General features: G+C 48.6%; 1 protein-coding gene across 1 annotated transcript in view; it reads right to left on the reverse strand.

Moving 5' to 3' along the window:
* Positions 1-13,434, reverse strand: part of Oprd1 (opioid receptor delta 1) — a 31,069-nt gene extending 17,635 nt beyond the window's left edge. The window contains exon 1 of the mRNA XM_051188974.1: positions 12,880-13,434. Coding sequence (XP_051044931.1) covers positions 12,880-13,106 — 227 coding nt within the window. The 5' untranslated portion in view covers positions 13,107-13,434. The remainder of the gene's footprint in view (positions 1-12,879) is intronic.
* Between the last annotated feature and the right edge of the window lie 4,288 nt (positions 13,435-17,722).

Here is a 17,722-nt window from a genome sequence, read left to right on the forward strand (position 1 = left end):
GACTTCAATGTCTTCCTATCCTCAATGTGGCTGGAGAATGTCAGCTCTGAGACCCTGTCCCTGTCTTAAATACCTCTCATGAGTCCTGGGATTAAAGATACGGGATTTCAAGTGCTGAGATCATCTTTGTGTGATCTGTTTCTCTTTAGGACTGGACCAATTTCTTGTAGCTCAGTGTGGCCTTGAACTAAGAGAAATCTCGTTTACCTCTATCTCCCAAGTGGTGGGATTAAAGGTGTGCACCACTACCACTTGATCTCCATAGTTTGAGGCTGACTTTGCTTTCTGAATTCTCATGCAAGCTTTAATAAATCATAAATAATATATCACCACACTTTTTTCCTTTCCTTTTCTTTCTTTCTTTTTTTTGTTTTGTTTTGTTTGTTTGTTTGTTTGCTTTTTGAAGCAGGGCCACTCTAGGACTCATTCTGGCCTCAAACTCAGAGATCCATCTGCCTCTGCTGAGATTAAAGTGTGTGTCACCATGGCCCAGTCAGGTGCAGACTCTTAACTGTTGACAGGTTTACTTGATTTGGATAAAGGTCACTCATTTTCCCACCAAACCAGCATAACCACACGATAGGGCAGCACCATCATCCCATGGCAAAGGCTGAGGGGCAGGGGGGTGAATCTGCCTAGCAAGCCTTGAATTAGTCCCTGGGATTTGAAATCACACATCCCTAGCCACTACCCCTATTGACCTCCCAGGCGTGGAGCTCAACCCCTCTGTTTTACAGATGAAGGTTCTGATGCCTGTGTTGCGACTGCAGGGATCATGAAGGCTGGTGCATTGTGGGGGAACAAAGAGCAGTCAACATTGCAACTGGCCGCAGCCAGGGGTCCAGCTGGAGCTCCCTCTATTTGCAGACAAAGGGTGATTGCTCTCCCAAAGGACAAAACAAGCCTAGCTGGGCAGCGAGGACTGCAAGCTGTGTCCCTGCCCACCATTTAAGACGGATGGCACTTGGCCAGAAATTAATTAGCTGTCTCGGGTTTGGCAGAGCTGGAGGAAGGAAAGTGGTTAATTATAATGAAGCCCAGTGAGCTTATCACAGGAAAAGATTAAGGCTGGGACGTGGAAATAAAGGGCCCCTGGGTTGAACATGAGTGGGGAGATCAGCCAGGCTATACTTAGCAATAACTAGGCCAAAGACCTAGCTTCTGTTGGAGACCCAGAGCACACTCAAAGAGCTCTCCATTTCCTGATCCTTGACTCTGCTTAAGGATGGCTGGATTTTGGGGTGGACCAAATCCAGGCTCCATAGAGGCTCCGAGAACAGAATCTGGGCCTGGGGAGATGCTCAGACAGTAAAGCGCTGTCTGTGAAGCATAAGGTCCTGGGTTCAATCCCCAGGAGCCACGTGAACAAAGCAGGCATGGTGGTGAGGAGGAGACAACCCAGATTTGCTGGGATTTGCTGGCCTGGCAGCCGGCTGCTAAGTCAAAGCTTTGTGCCTCTGCTTCCAGTTTCCAGGGAGAGTCCTATCTCAAAAACCAAGATGGTTGGTTCCTGAAGCTGCTATCGTGTTATCAGGCTGGTGTGTGACTGTGTGTGTGTGTGTGTGTGTGTGTGTGTGTAGAGAGAGAGAGATAGTGAGAGAGAGCGTGGTAATCAGTGCCTGGGTTTTCAGAAACATGACCTTCCTACAAGCCACATGTGTCAGATTCCCTGACCCCACACTCATAGGAGCAGAAAGACAGAAGGACAAGTAAGTACTTGGGTGTTTGCAACAGTGCACAGAGGCTCAGGTGTGCTTCCGTGACAGGACACCTGTATGAGGCCCAGGGTTAGATACCCAGCACACAGAAGGAAAGGTGTAGAGGAGGAGGAAGGAACAAGATGTGGTCCCTGCTTTGATGGGGGACACAGGGAGCAAGCACTGTTGCCAACCATCAGAGAAAGCTCCCTGGAGGAAAGAGTTACTATGTAAGTGAGAAGACAGGGATAGTAGCCTGATATTCTAGCATGTCCTACTTCCCTTTTATCTGGTGGCTGTGGGTTTCTGTTGTAGAGCTCAGTGACTCTACAAAAGGAACCAAGTGCCAGTTAGAGATTTAAGAAATATTTAATGATGGCTTCTTAGGGTCAGGGAACAAGCTAGGAACAGGACAGAGAATGGATGAAGCAGATTCTGCTCTCAGGGAAAGACAGAAAAGAAAGAGAAGCCAGAGGAAGGGAGGAGAGGCCAGATGGAAGGAGGGGCCAGAGAGATTGCACAAACAATGCAGGTACTATTATAAAACCTCGATACTCCATTACTAATCCCCCCCCTCTGTGTGTGTGTGTGTGTGTAGATGTTTATGCAGAAATCAGAGGTCAACTTTCAGGATCTCCACCTTATTTTTGGGAACAGGATATCTCAATGGACTTGGAGTTTACCAGTCAGCTAGACTAGGATCTGCCTGTCCCTGCTGCTGTCCAGCACTGGGGTTACAGATGACACTGTTAAAACTAGCTTTTGTGTGAGTGCCCAACCATCTTCCCAACCTGAAAAGCATAATTTTTGTCCATATCTCTGCTATTGTTTGAAGATATCTCCCAAGGCTACCACATATCAAAACTTCCCATTGTGAGTGAGGTATTTAGAGGGTTGAAGCAACCAAATATGGTGTTTGGTAGTAGGTGCAGGGGGATTTAAGAGGCAAACAGGGTTAGATAAGGAGCCTGGGGAGCACCCAAGATGGATCCTGGCACCTTAAGAGGACACAAGGCACCCACCTAAGAGCATGAGACTAGTCAGGTGTGGTGGTACATGCATTTAGTCCCAGCTCTCGGGAAGCCAGGTGTACAGAGATTTACCATTTCTAAGCCACAAAGCCCTCCACCAAGGTTTCTCAATGGGCTTCCTGGGAGTCGCCAGCTTTGCTGGGGGTTTCCAACCCATCGACTGTCCTACCAGACTTAGTTACTTATACCCAACAACTACAGGAGCCCACCAGAACAGTAGCCCACAGGCTCTTTTTCAATGATAGAAGCAGAACTAATAAAGACTCGGGCTAAGCTCAGGGCCTGTGAATTAGTGTATCCTCACCCCTCACACAAAAAAGGACATGGGCTGTGTTTTGGGGGTCAAGTTTACAAAAGCCATCATGACAGAATGTCAAGAGAGGGGGCTCTGCCATTGGACACTGAGAAGGTGTCCTCAGGCAAATGTCTCTCCTGTGTGAGCCTTAGCTTCCTTGCCTGTGTAATGGGCACATTAAATTGTTTCTGATAAACAGGAGTGTTGGGACGATTAAGTGAGTTTGTATCTCGGATCTTCTAAGCCAGGAGCTGAGCAGGAAAGCATGTCTGGGATGACTTTAGTGTCATCCTTTTGCTAAGGACACACACTGGGCTTTGCTTGGGTGACCTGGGGTGACAAGCCTAAGGAAGTGGGAAGAATGCCAACACCTAGCTGCTCATCTAACAGCTCTGCTTGCCCTGCCCCAGGGAGCAACGGAAAATCACCAGACACAGGACACTGGCAGGAGAAGCATTTATAACCAAGGGAAGCAGATGTCCCCCAACAGGTCCTGCAGGGTCATCTGGCTTGGCCAGGGGCAGGAGCCTCTCTCTTGACTTAATCTTTGTCCCTGGGTCCAAAGTGCTGGCAACCAGCCCACCGGCATCACAGAACCAAGTCTGCCCTAGGAGTCAGGGCTTCATCACCACCTTCTGCCTGAAACACCCCCTTCCAGTAACACGCCTCTGCGCTCCTGCTGCATCCCCATCTCGGCCTCTCCCATGCCTGTTTTAGCTTCCTTGATTTAGTGTCCATGGATGCTGTCTGTTTAGCTCCTGACCATCCAAACCTCCACTTTCCCTGAGACTGCAACTGTGATGGCCTGGGACGGGAACCCAGGGCCTCCTAGCACACTAGGCATGCACTCTTCCAGTTGAAACTACATCCCTAGGCCTGTGTCTGGTCTTCTTCTGGCTGATTCATTGTCTATCTTTTCTCCACTAGAACAGCAGCTCCCAGAGGGCAGGGACTATATGTCTGTCACTGCTTTGGTCCCAGCATCTGGAGGTGTGCTCCAGGGAAACTCAGGGAAAGCGGCCGACGGGAGAGTCCCACCTCCTAGCAGTGCAGATATTGTACTGTGATGTCCAGTTCACAGATGAGAAAACAGGCTGAGCACAGAGACTCAGTGGGATCTGAACCCATTCACTTGCCTCTGAAGAAAGGAACTATGTTTCCTGCTGTTGGCGCTGCCCCAGGGAAATCTGGAGTTCTATATGACGGGATGATGGCATCAGCGGCCCCATGCTTTCAGCACTACTGAACCTGGCTGTGGTGGTGCACGGCTATAATCACAGAACTTCCACTTTGGAGGGTTAGGAGGAAAGTCAGGACATCCTGTACATGGGGAGTCAGAGGACTAAGAGAAATGCTGCCTCAAAAAAACCTTAAGAAGAACTCATTTCTTTTATGTTTTTAATGTTGTTGGTGTTACAATTTTAACTCAATTATTTACTTATTTTATTATTTTGTGTATAGGTGTTTTGCCTGCGTGTATGTGTGGTGATATCTTGCTTATACTCTAACAAATAAAGCTTGCCTGAAGAACAGAGGGCAGGGCTAGCCAATAGTTAAGCATTGAGGTCTGAAGGTCCGTACAGTCAGACAGGAAGTGCTATGGCTGGGCGGAGAGAGGAAGTGATGAGGCGGGAGGGAAGAGACAGGAGCTCAGTCTCTTTTCCACTGGGAAGTTAGTGAGGTAAGGTGGCTGTGGTTTGCTCCTTTATTTCTCTGATCTTCCAGCATTTTCCCCTATATCTGACTCTGGGCTTATTATTGAGACCTATTAGAACTTGTGCTACATGTACATCTGTGCATCGTGTGCATACCTGGTGCCTGTAGAGGCCAAAGAGGGCATCCAATCTCCTGGATCTAGAATTACAAACAATTGTGAGCCACCATGCAGATGCTGGGATTTGAACCGGGTCCTCTGGAAGAACAGTCAATGCTCTGAACTGCTGAGCCATCTCAAAAACCTCTTTTTCTTTCTTTTTCCTTTTTAAACGCATGCTACCCACATGCAAAAAAAAAAAAAAAAGTAATAAAAATATACTTAAATTTTATCCTAGCACTTGGGAGGCAGAGGCAGGCGCATCTCTGAGTTTGAGACCAGCCTAGTCTGCAAGAGCTAGTTCCAGAACAGGCTCCAAAGCTACACAGGGAAACCCTTTCTCGAAAAACCAAAGTGAGTGTGTGTGTATACATATATACATATGTATATATTTATATATTTTTTTTAACTTCCATGTTTGTATGTATTGTGCCTGTTTGGATTTATGCATACCATGTGTGTACAGCAGCCCATGGATGCCTGAAGAGGGAGCCAGATCTCTTGGAACTGAATGAACTTATAGGAAGTTGCCAATCCCCATGTGGGTGCTGGGGACCTGAGTCCTCTACTAGAATAGTAGGCACTCCTAATCACTGAGCCATCTCTCCATCCTCTAAATAAATGTAATTGTTAATTTCTTAAATTAACAAAGTAAATATTCTACCATAGTCCTCCATGTTTCAAAGCTTTGCGCTTGGTGGCAGAGTTGCTTCTGTGGAGGAAGGGGACATACACTTCCTTTACAGCGGTTGTTTTGGGTTCTATTGTGGTACAAGGTCTCACTGTGCAGTCCTGGCTGACCTGGAATTCACAGAGATCTCCCAATACGGGAGCAGGGGCATAAGTTCAGCTGAGGTTTTTGTGCTATTTTTAAGATTTTTAGAAAAGGGGGATATGGGTATGGGGCTAGAGAGACAGCCCAGTGTTTATAAAAACACTGGCTGCTTTTCCCGAGGGCTTGGGTTTGATTCCCAGCCCCCGCACAGTGGCTCGCAATCATCTGTGACTGCAGTTTCAGAAGGTTCGATGGTCTTCTGAGCTCTGACGGCACCAACCATGTGAGTCGTGCAGACACTGTATATACAGGGCAAAAATCCATGTGCATTAAAAATAAAATCTTTAAAAAAAATAAGAAATCGGTGTGCATGTATCTCTGTGTGTGTGCTCACACATGTGTATAGGTGCCTGCAGAGGCCAGGAGAACATGTCAGAATCCCTGGGGCTAGAGCTATAGGGTGCTGGGAGCTGCCAAATTGGGTGCTAAGAACCAATTTTGTGTCCTCTGGAAAAGCAGCAAGAGTTTTTTGTTTGTTTGTTTGTTTGTTTTTTCCTATTTTTTTTTGTTTTGTTTGTTTTAGACAGGGGTTCTCTGTGCAGCCCTGGCTGCCCTGGAACTCTCTCTCTCTGTAGATCAGGCTGCCTCAAACTCAGAGATCCACCTGCCTCAGCCTCCTCAGTAACGGAATTAAAGGCATGCGCCATCACGGCTCAGCTCAGCAAGGGTTCTTAACTACTGAGCCACCAGCAGTGGCTGAGTAGGACTTCTGACCTCCTAGGACTTTGAAGCTGAAATTCTTTCTTGTCACTCATCATAGAGTCTAGGAAGGCTGTGGGGGACAAGCTGCTTCTTCACACACCCTTCCAGGCCTGAGACAAAGCCGCTGATTTCTGCAGCTGTGCTGGAAGCTATAAATCAGTAAAACACAGGCAGCCACCCCACTCTACCCACAGCCCCCCACTGGAAATGGGGTGCAACAGCCTGCACGTTGGTAACTTGCTAATTTAAGCCAGGCTTTCTGTTCTACCCTGCGATTAGTCTCCTTCCTGTACTGTGAAGATATTCTGGGTAGCCAATTTGATTTCAAAGTCCCAGGATCCTGAGTTTAATCAGGCTTTGCCCCTGCCTCTCAAAGTCCAGACATCTGGCAGGGGTGTGTGTGTAGGGGATGAGCCCTTGGGTCACAGCTGGTAGAGACTCATTCTTGCAATCCCAGCTGGGATAGGGGAGGCCTAAATTTTTGCTTGTCTTATCTTTCTCCATCTATCTGAATCTCTGACACCACACTTGTACCCAGTGACTTTCTAGTGTTTGCTTTATCCCTTCAGTGACAGGAAGCTTCTTACAGGACAGCAGTTCATCCTTAAAGACCTCTGATGGGGTGGGAGTGGGGGATCGGTACAGAAACAGTGGGAGGGGTGTGCAACCACACCTATTCAAAATATTCATGGGCATGCCATCTATGTTGCCATGGTGGTGGGAGAAATAAGGGGTTGGAGAGATGGCTCAGTGGTTAAGAAATCCTTGTTGCTGGGTGTTGGTGGCCAAGCTTTTAATCTCAGCACTTGGGAGGCAGAGGTAGGTAGATCTCTGTGAGTTCCAGGCCAGCCTGGTCTAGAGAGTTAGTTCCAGGACAGGCTCCAAAGCAATACAGAGAAACCGTGTCTGGAAACAAAACAAACAAAAAAAGAAACCCATGTTGCTCTTCCAGGGGACCCAAATTGAGTTCCCACATTCCACCCACATCAAGCAGCTAGCTCACTGTAACTCTGGCTCCAGGGGGATCTGGCACCCTCTTTGGGCCTCTTTGGGCGCGCGCACACACACACACACACACACACACACACACACACACACACACACACCACACACACCACACCTGCATACTGCATACACACACCAGAAATTTTATATATATAAACAAGAAGAGCCCAACTGGCCCCTCTCTGGGGAACAGATAACTCAGCATTTAAGAGCACTTGTTCCTGCAGGTCCCAGGTTCAATTCTCACCATCTGTAACTGCGGTCTCAGATAATATGATGGATGCCCTCTCCTGGCCTCCATGGGCACCAGGCATGGATGTGGTACACATAGAAACATGCAAGCAAAAAACTCACATAAAATTAACTAAACAAATCTAATTTTAAAAATGAAAGAAATTATAATGATGGGACCAGAAAGATGGCTCCAAGGTTAAAAGCCTTTGCTGGTGTTGCAGAGGACCCAGGTTCGGTTCCCAGCACACACGCTCACACCCACACAGGGAGGTTCACAACCATCCATTAGCTCCAATTCCAAGAGATTTGACACCCTCTTCTGATCGCCTTGGACACCAGGCATGCACACGGTGCCTACACATTCATGAAGACAAATACTTATACCCATAATATAAAATAAATAGATCTTTAAAAAATAAAAATAATAGCTGGGTGGTGGTGCATGCCTTTAATCCCAGAAATTGAGAGGAAGAGACAGGTGGAGCTCAGTGAGTTTGAGGCCACCCTGGTCTACAGGGTGAGTTCCAGAACAGCCAGAGCTACACAGAGAAACCCTATCTCAAAAGAAAAAAAAAGAAAGAAAGAAAGAAAAGAAAAACCAAAAAACAACAAAAACAAAAAACCCCATGGACTTTTTGAAGATTTTTTTTTGTTGTTTTTATCTTTTGTGTATGAGTTTGGTTTTAGTTTGTTTGTGGGTTTTTGTTTATTTGTTTTTGTTTTTCTTTGCCAGCTAGTTTATCTGTGCACCATACTCATGCAGTGCCCCCAGACACCAGAAGATGGAGTCAATCGAATCCCTTGGAACTGGAGTTACAGACAGTTATGAGCCACCATGTGGAGGCTGGGAATTGAACCTGGGTCCTCTGTCAGAGCAGCCAGTGCTCTTAACCACTTAGCCATCTCTCCAGCTCCCACCAGCTTTTTAAAAACTGTTTTGCTAGCTTAGAAGGCCAGTGTGGGCCACAGAATAAAACCCCTCTATTACCTTCACACACAGAATCTTACAAAATCCATATACTGCCCAGAGGTGCTGTTGCATACCTTTGATCCCAGCACTTAGGAGACAGAAGCAGGTGAATATCTTTGAGTTTGAGGCCAGCCTGGTCTATAGAGGGGGTTCCAGGTCTACAGAGGGGGTTCCATGACAGCCACCCCTACACAGGTAAACCCTGTCTCGAAAAACCAAAAACAAATTAATTTTGTAAAAAACTCCACATATCTGGATCCTGATTTCTCTATGTGATTCTAATTTCACAAAGACAAGTACATGTGTTTATGTATGTGTCTTTGTGTTCATGTCTCTGTATATGTGTGGGTTTATGTGTCTGTGTGTATTCATCTGTGTGTGTGTTCATCTTTGTGTGTGTGTGTGTGTGTGTGTGTGTGTGTGTGTGTACAGAAGCAGAGATGGGAAAAATACATATAAATGACTAAGCTTTTCTCTGCAATAGGATTATGGGTAATATCAACCTCTGCTGGAACATCTCCTTAGGTCCTGAAGTAACTATCTAGTTATCTTTATTATAAGAGAAAGCTTCTAATATTGACTTGATAAACTTGCCCTGTAGCATCCACCCAGAGCTCCACTGATGCTTAATAAGGTCAACCGGGTGAATGAGAGGTGAGCCTTACCCCTCCTACACACAGCCAGACTTAACGGAAATTGCTTCTGAGACCCTTACTAAACACCTGGTGCTGGTCCATGCCCCGTGATCTCCTCACATCCATCCTTCGAGGGTCTACCATCCTCCCATTCCACAGAGCACAACACTGAGGCACAGGGAGATTGAAGTAAGTATTGTATAAGCTTACTCTCTTAGAAAATATCAGTCAGCCCTGATATTTGGGCTTGCAGCTTCTGGTATCACCCACTGAGGCCTCAGATTTGCACAACCCTAACCTCCATTCTCCATGCATCTCAAGATGCATGGCAGAGTGGATAAGGATGGTTTAGGGGCTCAGAAAGGCCTAAGTCTATGCTGGGTGTGTTTGTCTGTGACCCCAGCACTTGGTGGGGTAGAGACAGGAATATGAGAAGTTCTAGTTCATCCTCAGCGACACAGCAAGTTGGGACCAGCCTTGGCTATAGGAGACCCTGACGTAGAAAAAGGTTGAACTTGTGACTCAACTATACTCCTTTGCAGTGGGAGGCATCTGCTGCCTCTGCACCCATGTCCTGGGCTATGAATGAGAATAGAAAGTCCCACTACAGAATTGTGGTGCAGGCTGGAGAATCCCTGGAACCCAGGAGAAGGCTCAGGAGAGATTTCGGTGTCCTTGGTGACTCCTCCCACTCACTCCGCTGGGTCTATGAGTCACACACACTCCCCGGGGAAATGATCCTAAGACCTAGGAAATGGCAGATTGTGGGCAAGCCCTCGCTGCTGCTCACTCTGCCCTCTCCCTTTTTGGTTTCACCCAAAGTCATCAGTGCAGTTCCTGCCTTCCTGTCAGGTCTAGGAGGCTTGAGTTGCAGGGAAAGGCCATGGAGGCTGGAGGCAGGGGTTTTGGTTACCTGAACAGGGTCGCAAGGTCCCTCCCATTGCCTGGCACCAGCTTCTCCTTCCCCCACTCACTCTCTGCCCACCTAGTCTGCTCTGTTACCAGACATAGCCTCTTGACCACCATTCTTCACAGATGTCCCCCGCCCTAGACACCCTCTGACTTCCCAGTATGGTCGGCCTTATCATGGGGCCAAGAACCTGTCCAGACTCCGATCCCACATCCAGACTAGCAGCCAGAGGCGCAGCACACAATCAATCTGTCCCTAACACAGCCACCCTGGCCTATCTCCAAGATTCTCCTCTAGTTCTCACTCCTCCCCATCTCCCTCTACCCCCCATCAATTCCTTCTATTGCCCAGGGTCTATGAAACCCCTCCACCATCTGTACCTTCTTGGGCATTCTAGAAGGCAGAGGCTAAGTTGATAGACTCATCACTCATCACTGAGCACTACTGAAGCTCAGGACATAGCAGATGCTCCCAACAACCCAGGGAGAAGGGCACCACTGTTGAGGCTTCTTATGCCGTTGTCCTGCAGCCTCTTATCTTCTGACCACCCAGACCCCAGATGAAAGTCCCTGCCCCTTACCAGACCTCATTGTCCCTGTGCCCCAACCCGCCTCATCATAGAGCCAACTGCAGCTCCTGCTTCCCCACTCAGTCCAGGCATCATCTCCTCTGGCTAAATCAAGTCCCTGCCCTGAATCCCACAGCCCTGGGAAGCTGCATCTGATCCTGATGCAGCATCTAACATTGGCACTCGGGAGTATGAATGTTAAGAACTAGAGGCCACCTGAGGCTTGGGCTCAGAGTCTGGGCATCAAAAGCTCTGATGGCCAGGTGTGGTGGTGCACACCTTTAATTCCAGTACTTGCGAGGCCAAGGCAGGTGGGTCTTTATGAGATGACTTGAAAGCTAGCCTAGTTCTCCATAGTGGATTTCAGACCTGCCAAAGCTGTATCAAAAACAAAAACCTAAGACTGGACAGGTGTAGCAATGAGTAACAACAGCAATTTTAATTGTTGGTTGACTAAATGTGCATTCTTGCAGGGCAGGGCCCAACATGGAAACTATAGACAATTAATCCGCAGCAGCTGGCCACCTGCAGAAGCTGCTGATGCTGGCTAATCCCAGCTCCCAACACACTGAAGGTCTAGTGCACTCCAGGTGCCTGGTATTAGGCCATTCCCTGAATCACTCTGTTCAACCTTCCCAACAGCCTATTGTAATCACCATACTTTTTCAAATGAGGTAAGTGAGGCTCAGGTAAGTTGAGCCTTCTGGCCACAGCCACTTCAGTCGGGCACATTGAAGATGGTAGAAACTAGGCACCACAACACAGCCATGGCCTTTGCCTCCCCACTGCCTCATCTTTCTGGAGTGTCTTCTGGCTGGGAGTAGAAGATCTGAACCCCTGAGACAAACAGCACATGCTGAATCTCTCTAAACAAGACAGGGCTTAGTGCTCCTGTCCCAAAGGCTGAGACCTCTTCCCAGCAGCCCCGGGGATCCTTGGCAGAAGACAGAGGGGACCACTCAAACCTTTCATTTGCATACTGCGAAGCCTGCTATGAACCCTTCCTTACCTCAGTGTGAGAGAGAAGAAAAAAAAAAGCTTTACTGACATCACTGTGCCCCCAGGTACAGTGAGTTAGAGACATTTCACTGTGTTAACTTAGGCAGTATTTAGTGGTGCACGTAGGTAGGCAAGCACTCTCCCATTTAACTCTACCTCAAGCCGGTTATCCTAGACTGGCGTCCAGTTCTCTAAGCCACCAAAATTGACTTCTGGCTTCTGAGCCTTCTGCTTCCATACCCCCCGGGGGCTGCAATCGGCCATGGACCACCATGCCCAGCTTATGGTGAGTCAGGGATTGAACCCAAGGTTTCATGAATGTTACACAAGCTCTATCAACGAGCTACATCCTGTGTCTCTTTAGACTTGTTCTTCCCACTCCCCACCCCATCTTGCTAAATTCTCAAGTTGGCCTCAAACTCACTCTGTAGCCTAGACCTCAAGAAGGGTAGCCTATCCTGAATCATAGCCAGAGTTCCTGACCACTGGGGAAGGGAAGAGAACCTATGGCCAGTCCCCGGGAAACATGGGGCTCTCTATGAGCGAACACACAGTGGAAAGACAGGAGAACTAGCCATCCCGGATGTCTCCCTCACCTAGGAGCTGAGAGGTTTGACAAGAAACAATGCAAATACGGTCTCATACAGAATCACGAACTGATGGTTTGGGACAAGCCACAGCAACCACAAAAGATGACAACCAAATGTATTTGTGGCATGTTCCTGCGGCATGGAGCTGGTCCCTGCTGTATGCTCTGAAGACCCAAGGCATGGTGTAGAACACCTCAGCCCACCTCTATGAGGTTTCAGAGGACCAAACACACACACTTCTGTCAAACTGCTGGCTCTCAAAGTGTGACAGACAAAGTGCTGCCAAACTGCCTGATGCAGAAGCAGAGGAATGTCAAGGATAATTAACTGTAATGTAGTTAGGCTAGTGCAAGCACAGACACACACACACAGACAGATACACAGACACACACACACACACAGAGAGAGAGAGAGAGAGAGAGAGAGAGAGAGAGAGAGAGAGAGAGAGAGAGAGAGGAGAGAGAGAGGGAGGACTTGGCCTCTACGCGGGACATACAGGAGCTGGGAGAGTCGGGGTTAGGGATCCAGGTCTGCAAAAACGTAGTGTCCACACTGACCCTGGGACCAAACCCCGAGGCGCCCTCGGCCGACTCACCGGACGATGCCAAACATGACAAGCACGTTGCCCAGCAGCCCCACAGCGCACACAGCCGAGTAGAGCGCGGTGATGGCGATGGCCAGGGCGAGGGATGAGGCGCTCCGGGCGCCCGGCGGCCCCGACCCGTTGGCGCTCGCGCTGGGAAAGGCGCTAGGAAAGGCGTCCGAGGCGTTGGCGAGAAGCGGGGACTGCAGCTCCGCGCGGGCAGAGGGCACTGGCTCCATGGCGCCGCCGCGTCCGTCTCCACCGTGCGCCCTGGGCGCAGGGACCCAGAGAGTGGCGCGCGGACAGTGGAGGCCACGGCCCCGACGTCGCAGGCTGCAGCGCTCGCTCCCGCCTCCTCCGCCCAGCCGGCCGCACGCTGCGCTCGCCCAAGCCCCGGGAGCCCGGAGCCGCCGCGTGCACCACGTGGCTCGGAGGCGGCCGCCAGTCTGAGCCCGCGATCGGGGGCGGGCGCTGCACCACCGGTTCGGGGTTGGGCCGGAGAGGCCTCCGGTGCGCTCCCTCGCTGGGCTCCTCCAGCTCCAGGCGCCCCCAGTCCGGCCTGGCCTCCCGCCCCACCCCGGTGCCACTTTGGAGTCAGAAGAACCTGAATGCGAATCCCGCCTCCCGCCTCTGCACGGACGAGGGGAGTAACCTTGAGAGAGTCGCTTACGCGCTCTCAAGTTCATTCTGTGTATCTGCAAGATGAAGAAAATCTCCCTTCCGCCTTTATAGGGTTTGAGGAGATGAAGATGAAGGAGTAAAGAACTCAGAATTCTCTCCTGCGACTGTTCTGTGTGCTCTATTCCTTGCCATGTCTTCTCCCTCAAGTGGTTCCTGAACAAAGAGGCAAAAACAGAACTGTCCGGTTCCCCCAAAAGATCGTAATTAAATTTGGTCATAAAATCAGGGGGAGACGCTGGAAATGGAGGACCCACCTAAGTCTGTAAGGACTTGCACAGTAGATGGCAGATGTAAAGCCATCAGGGTCCCTGTCATCTCACCACATCAAGCTGAAAAGGTCACAACTATGAGGACAGTTGGGTGTGTGTTGCTAGAAACACAACTCTCCTGTCTTGGATCTGTGCTCTGAGCTAGCAGGCTGCTTCATCTGTAAGTGAGAGCTTAAGGGAGGGAACCAGAGATCTACCAACACCCATAAGCAGCCATGCTTTTCTCCATCCCATTCATTAGCTCCACAGATCCTCTGAGGGTGCCTAACGTAAGAGGCAGGCACTTGGGTGGCCACAATCAGACGAAGGCCCGGCTCCCAAGGGCTTACAGCTCAAAGGGTGAGTGGTACATCAATTCTAAAGGTCACACGTAATGTAGTCCCGGTTGAGGAAGGGGGTGGGGCTATGACCTGGAGTCTGGAAAGGTTTCCTAAGGAAATGACAGCTGAGGTGAGGTGTGAATTTAGGAGTGAGGGAGACTAATTTAGGGAAGAAATCAGGAAGTGCATTCCAGAAAAAGGAAACATATACGAAGGTCCTACAGTCAAAAGGGCCGAAGACATGGAGGGGCTACAGCAGATGGTGAGCATAAGAGGGAATGGAGCTCCGTGATGGACAGGGTATTTTTTCTTTTTCATTTCTTTTTTATGTTGCATATCGATCCCAGATGGACAGGATCTTAAAGACCCCTGTGCTCAGTTTGTTTGTTTGTTGCCCTCGATTTGGGAAGAGGGAATCTTAATTGAGAAAATGTCCCATAAGATTTGCCTGTAGACAAGTCTGTGGCCATTTTCTTTATCACTGATTGATGTGGGGGTGGCAATGCCACCCCTGAGCAGCCAGCCACTCCCGGGCTGTTAAGGAAGCAGGTTGAGACAGCCAGTGAGCAGTGTTCCCCCAGGGGCTCCTGCTCCAGTTCCTGCCTTGGGGGCCTTAGAGGATGGGCTGTGATGTGGAAGTGGAAGCCCAATGACCTCCCCACCCCCCCCCACTCCACCTCACCTCCCCACCCCCCACCCCACTCCCACAGTTGCTTTTGGTCCTGGTGTTTTATCACAGCGATCAAATCCTAAGACAAGCAACCCAGGAAGGGTTGGACAGGTGACTCAAAGGTTAAGAGCACTTGCTGCTCCTGCAGAGGACTGGAATTCAGTTCCCAGCATCCACGTGAACAGTCTGTACTCTAGTTCTAGGGTTTTGTTTGTTTGTTTAGATTTATTTATTATGATTACAGTGTTCTGCCTGCATGTCTACAGGCCAGAAGAGGGCACCAGATCTCATTATAGATGGCTGTGAGCCACCATGTGGTTGCTGGGAGTTGAACTCAGGACCTCTGGAAGAGCAACCATCTCCAGCCTGTGTTCCAGGGTTTCTGACCCTCCCCTCTTCTGGCCTCCATGGACATTCCATACACATGGTGCACATACATTCCTGCAGCAAAACTTCAACAAACAAAAAAGCTCTGCCTGTGTGGTGGCCCACGCCTTTAATCCCAGCACTCGGGAGGCAGAGGCAGGTGGATCTCTATAAACTCAAGGCCAGCCAGGTCTACATAGCCAGTTCCAGCTAGGGTTGAATAGTGAGACCCTGTCTTAAAAACAAGACCACCTTAAGGACCATTTGTGCTGTTGGAAGACCAAATGAGGGGGTGGGGTCATTTAACTGACTCTTCCCACACTCATTCTCCAGATCCTGAGCCATCCTTTTCCTCAAGGTTCCCAGCCATTCCAAAACATCCTCACTACCAAACTGTTGCATGCCTGGGAACTCTATTTCTAGTCAGATAGAGAGGACAAGGACAGACCAAAGAAATGATCTATCCAAGTATAGTTTGGTTATTTGCTTTAGCTACTTACAGGAGCTTGGGTGCCGGGTTACCTATTGAAGTGGGAAAGCCTAGGGCAGTTTCATCACCAAGAAAAGTGCCCCCACTCATGGATGACAACTTAAGGAAACCCCCTGACACAACTCTCAGGCATCTACAACATTTAAGAGTCTCCATTCCCCAGCAACACTTTGCTGTTTATTTGACCTGAGCCAAGAAGCTCAGAGTCTGTTGTAAGTTTTCTGGGCTTCCTAAATTTGTATTTCTTGTGAGTTTCATGAGCCTGCCCACACATGCCCTCCAAAGAGACATTTTTTGTTTTGTTTTTTGAGACCTGTTTCTCTGTGTAATAGTCTTGGCTGTCCTGGAACTCACTCTGTAGACCAGGCTGGTCTCAAACTCGTAGAGATCTGCCTGCCTCTGCCTCCCAAGTGCTTGGATTAAAGGTGTACACTACCATTGTCCAGCTTTTTTTTTTTAAAGATAGAGTCCCACTGTACAGCTCAGAGACTCACAGTGTAGACTATGTTAGCTTCAAACCAGTGGTAATCCTCCTGACTGTGTCTCCCAAGTGCTGGAATTACAGGTGTGTGCCACTATGCCTGGCAGTCAAGGGGATGCTTGAAAGATGAAATGGCTACACACACAACCTGTGGCGGTTTGTTGTGGACTATTATTTTAACTATGTAAAGATGTATTATATTTGTTTATGTTGCAGAATATTACTTTAACTATGTAAAGGTGTCACCGGGTGGTAGTGGCTCACACCTTTAGTCCCAGCACTAGGGAGGCAGAGGCAGTTTGATCTCTGTGAGTTTGAGGCCAGTCTGGTCTACAAAGGGAGTTCAGGACAGCCAGAGCTGCACAGTGAAACTCTGTGGTGAAACACAAAAACAAACAAACAAAAAATGGCTCAAAGAGGCTCATGAGGGAGTAGCACTACTTAGGACTAGGAGGTGTGGCCTTGTTAAAGGAAGTGTGTCAGTCTGAGGTTTAAAAACCTAAGCCAAGCACAGTAGCTCTCTCTCTTCTCACTGTCTGCAATCTCCCCTAGCACCAAATCTGCCTGCATGCCATCCTGCTCCCTGCCATGATGATAACGGACTAAACCTCGTAAATGCTTTCTTTTATAAGAGTTGCCATGGGGGCTGGAGAGATAGCTCAGAGATTAAGAGCACTTGACTGCTCTTCCAGAGGTCCTGAGTTCAATTCCCAGCAACCACATGGTGACTCACAAGCATCAGTAATGAGATTTGGTGCCCTCTTTTGGCCTGCAGGCATACATGCTCGTAGAAAACAGTATACATAATAATTAAAAAAAGAAAAAAGATTCTTTAAAAAAAAAAAAAAACCAGCACTCGGGAGGCAGAGGCAGGTGGATCTTTGTGAGTTCGAGTCCAGCCTGGTCTACAGAGCTAGTGCCAGGACAGGCTCCAAAGCAATATAGAGAAACCCTGTCTCAAAAAAACAAAAACAAAAATAATAATAATAATAATAATAAAGAGTCGCCATGGTCACAGCGTCTCTTCACAGCATAGAACAGTACTGAAACACAACACGGTCATTACTATGCTCCAAGCTCTAGGGTGAGTACCTCATCCAGGCATCACCACTTAACAATGGAAGTCTTATTATTATCCCATTTTACAGATGAACACTGAGGTTTGACACTAAATTATCTCATATGGTAGCTATTGCTATATGATATTTTCACCATCTTGACCAAGTCTGATTGATTCCCAAAACCAGGAAAGGGATGGTCCTATTGGGGCACTCAAGAAATGTCATTTGAAATGAAGATCCCCAGGTGGATTGGAGGAAGACCACATTGGAACTTCTCAGTTCTGTGCTCTTGCTTAGTAATGCCCTGGCTTCTGAGAGAAGGTTGGCAGGGAAAGTTCCCTCACTCATCCCCCCATGAGCCATTTGTCAAGGCATTTATTCCTTCCCAGTACAGAGCCAGGGGCTGGAGAGATGGCTCAACAGTCAAAAGCAGTATTGCTCTTGCAAAAGAGCCAAATTTAGTTCCAGCATCCATACTGGGAAGGCTCACAACAGCCTGTAGCTCAGCCTCAGAAAG

The sequence above is a fragment of the Phodopus roborovskii genome, unplaced genomic scaffold (genome assembly GCF_943737965.1).
Source record: "Phodopus roborovskii unplaced genomic scaffold, PHOROB, whole genome shotgun sequence".
Taxonomy (NCBI): Eukaryota; Metazoa; Chordata; class Mammalia; order Rodentia; family Cricetidae; genus Phodopus; species Phodopus roborovskii.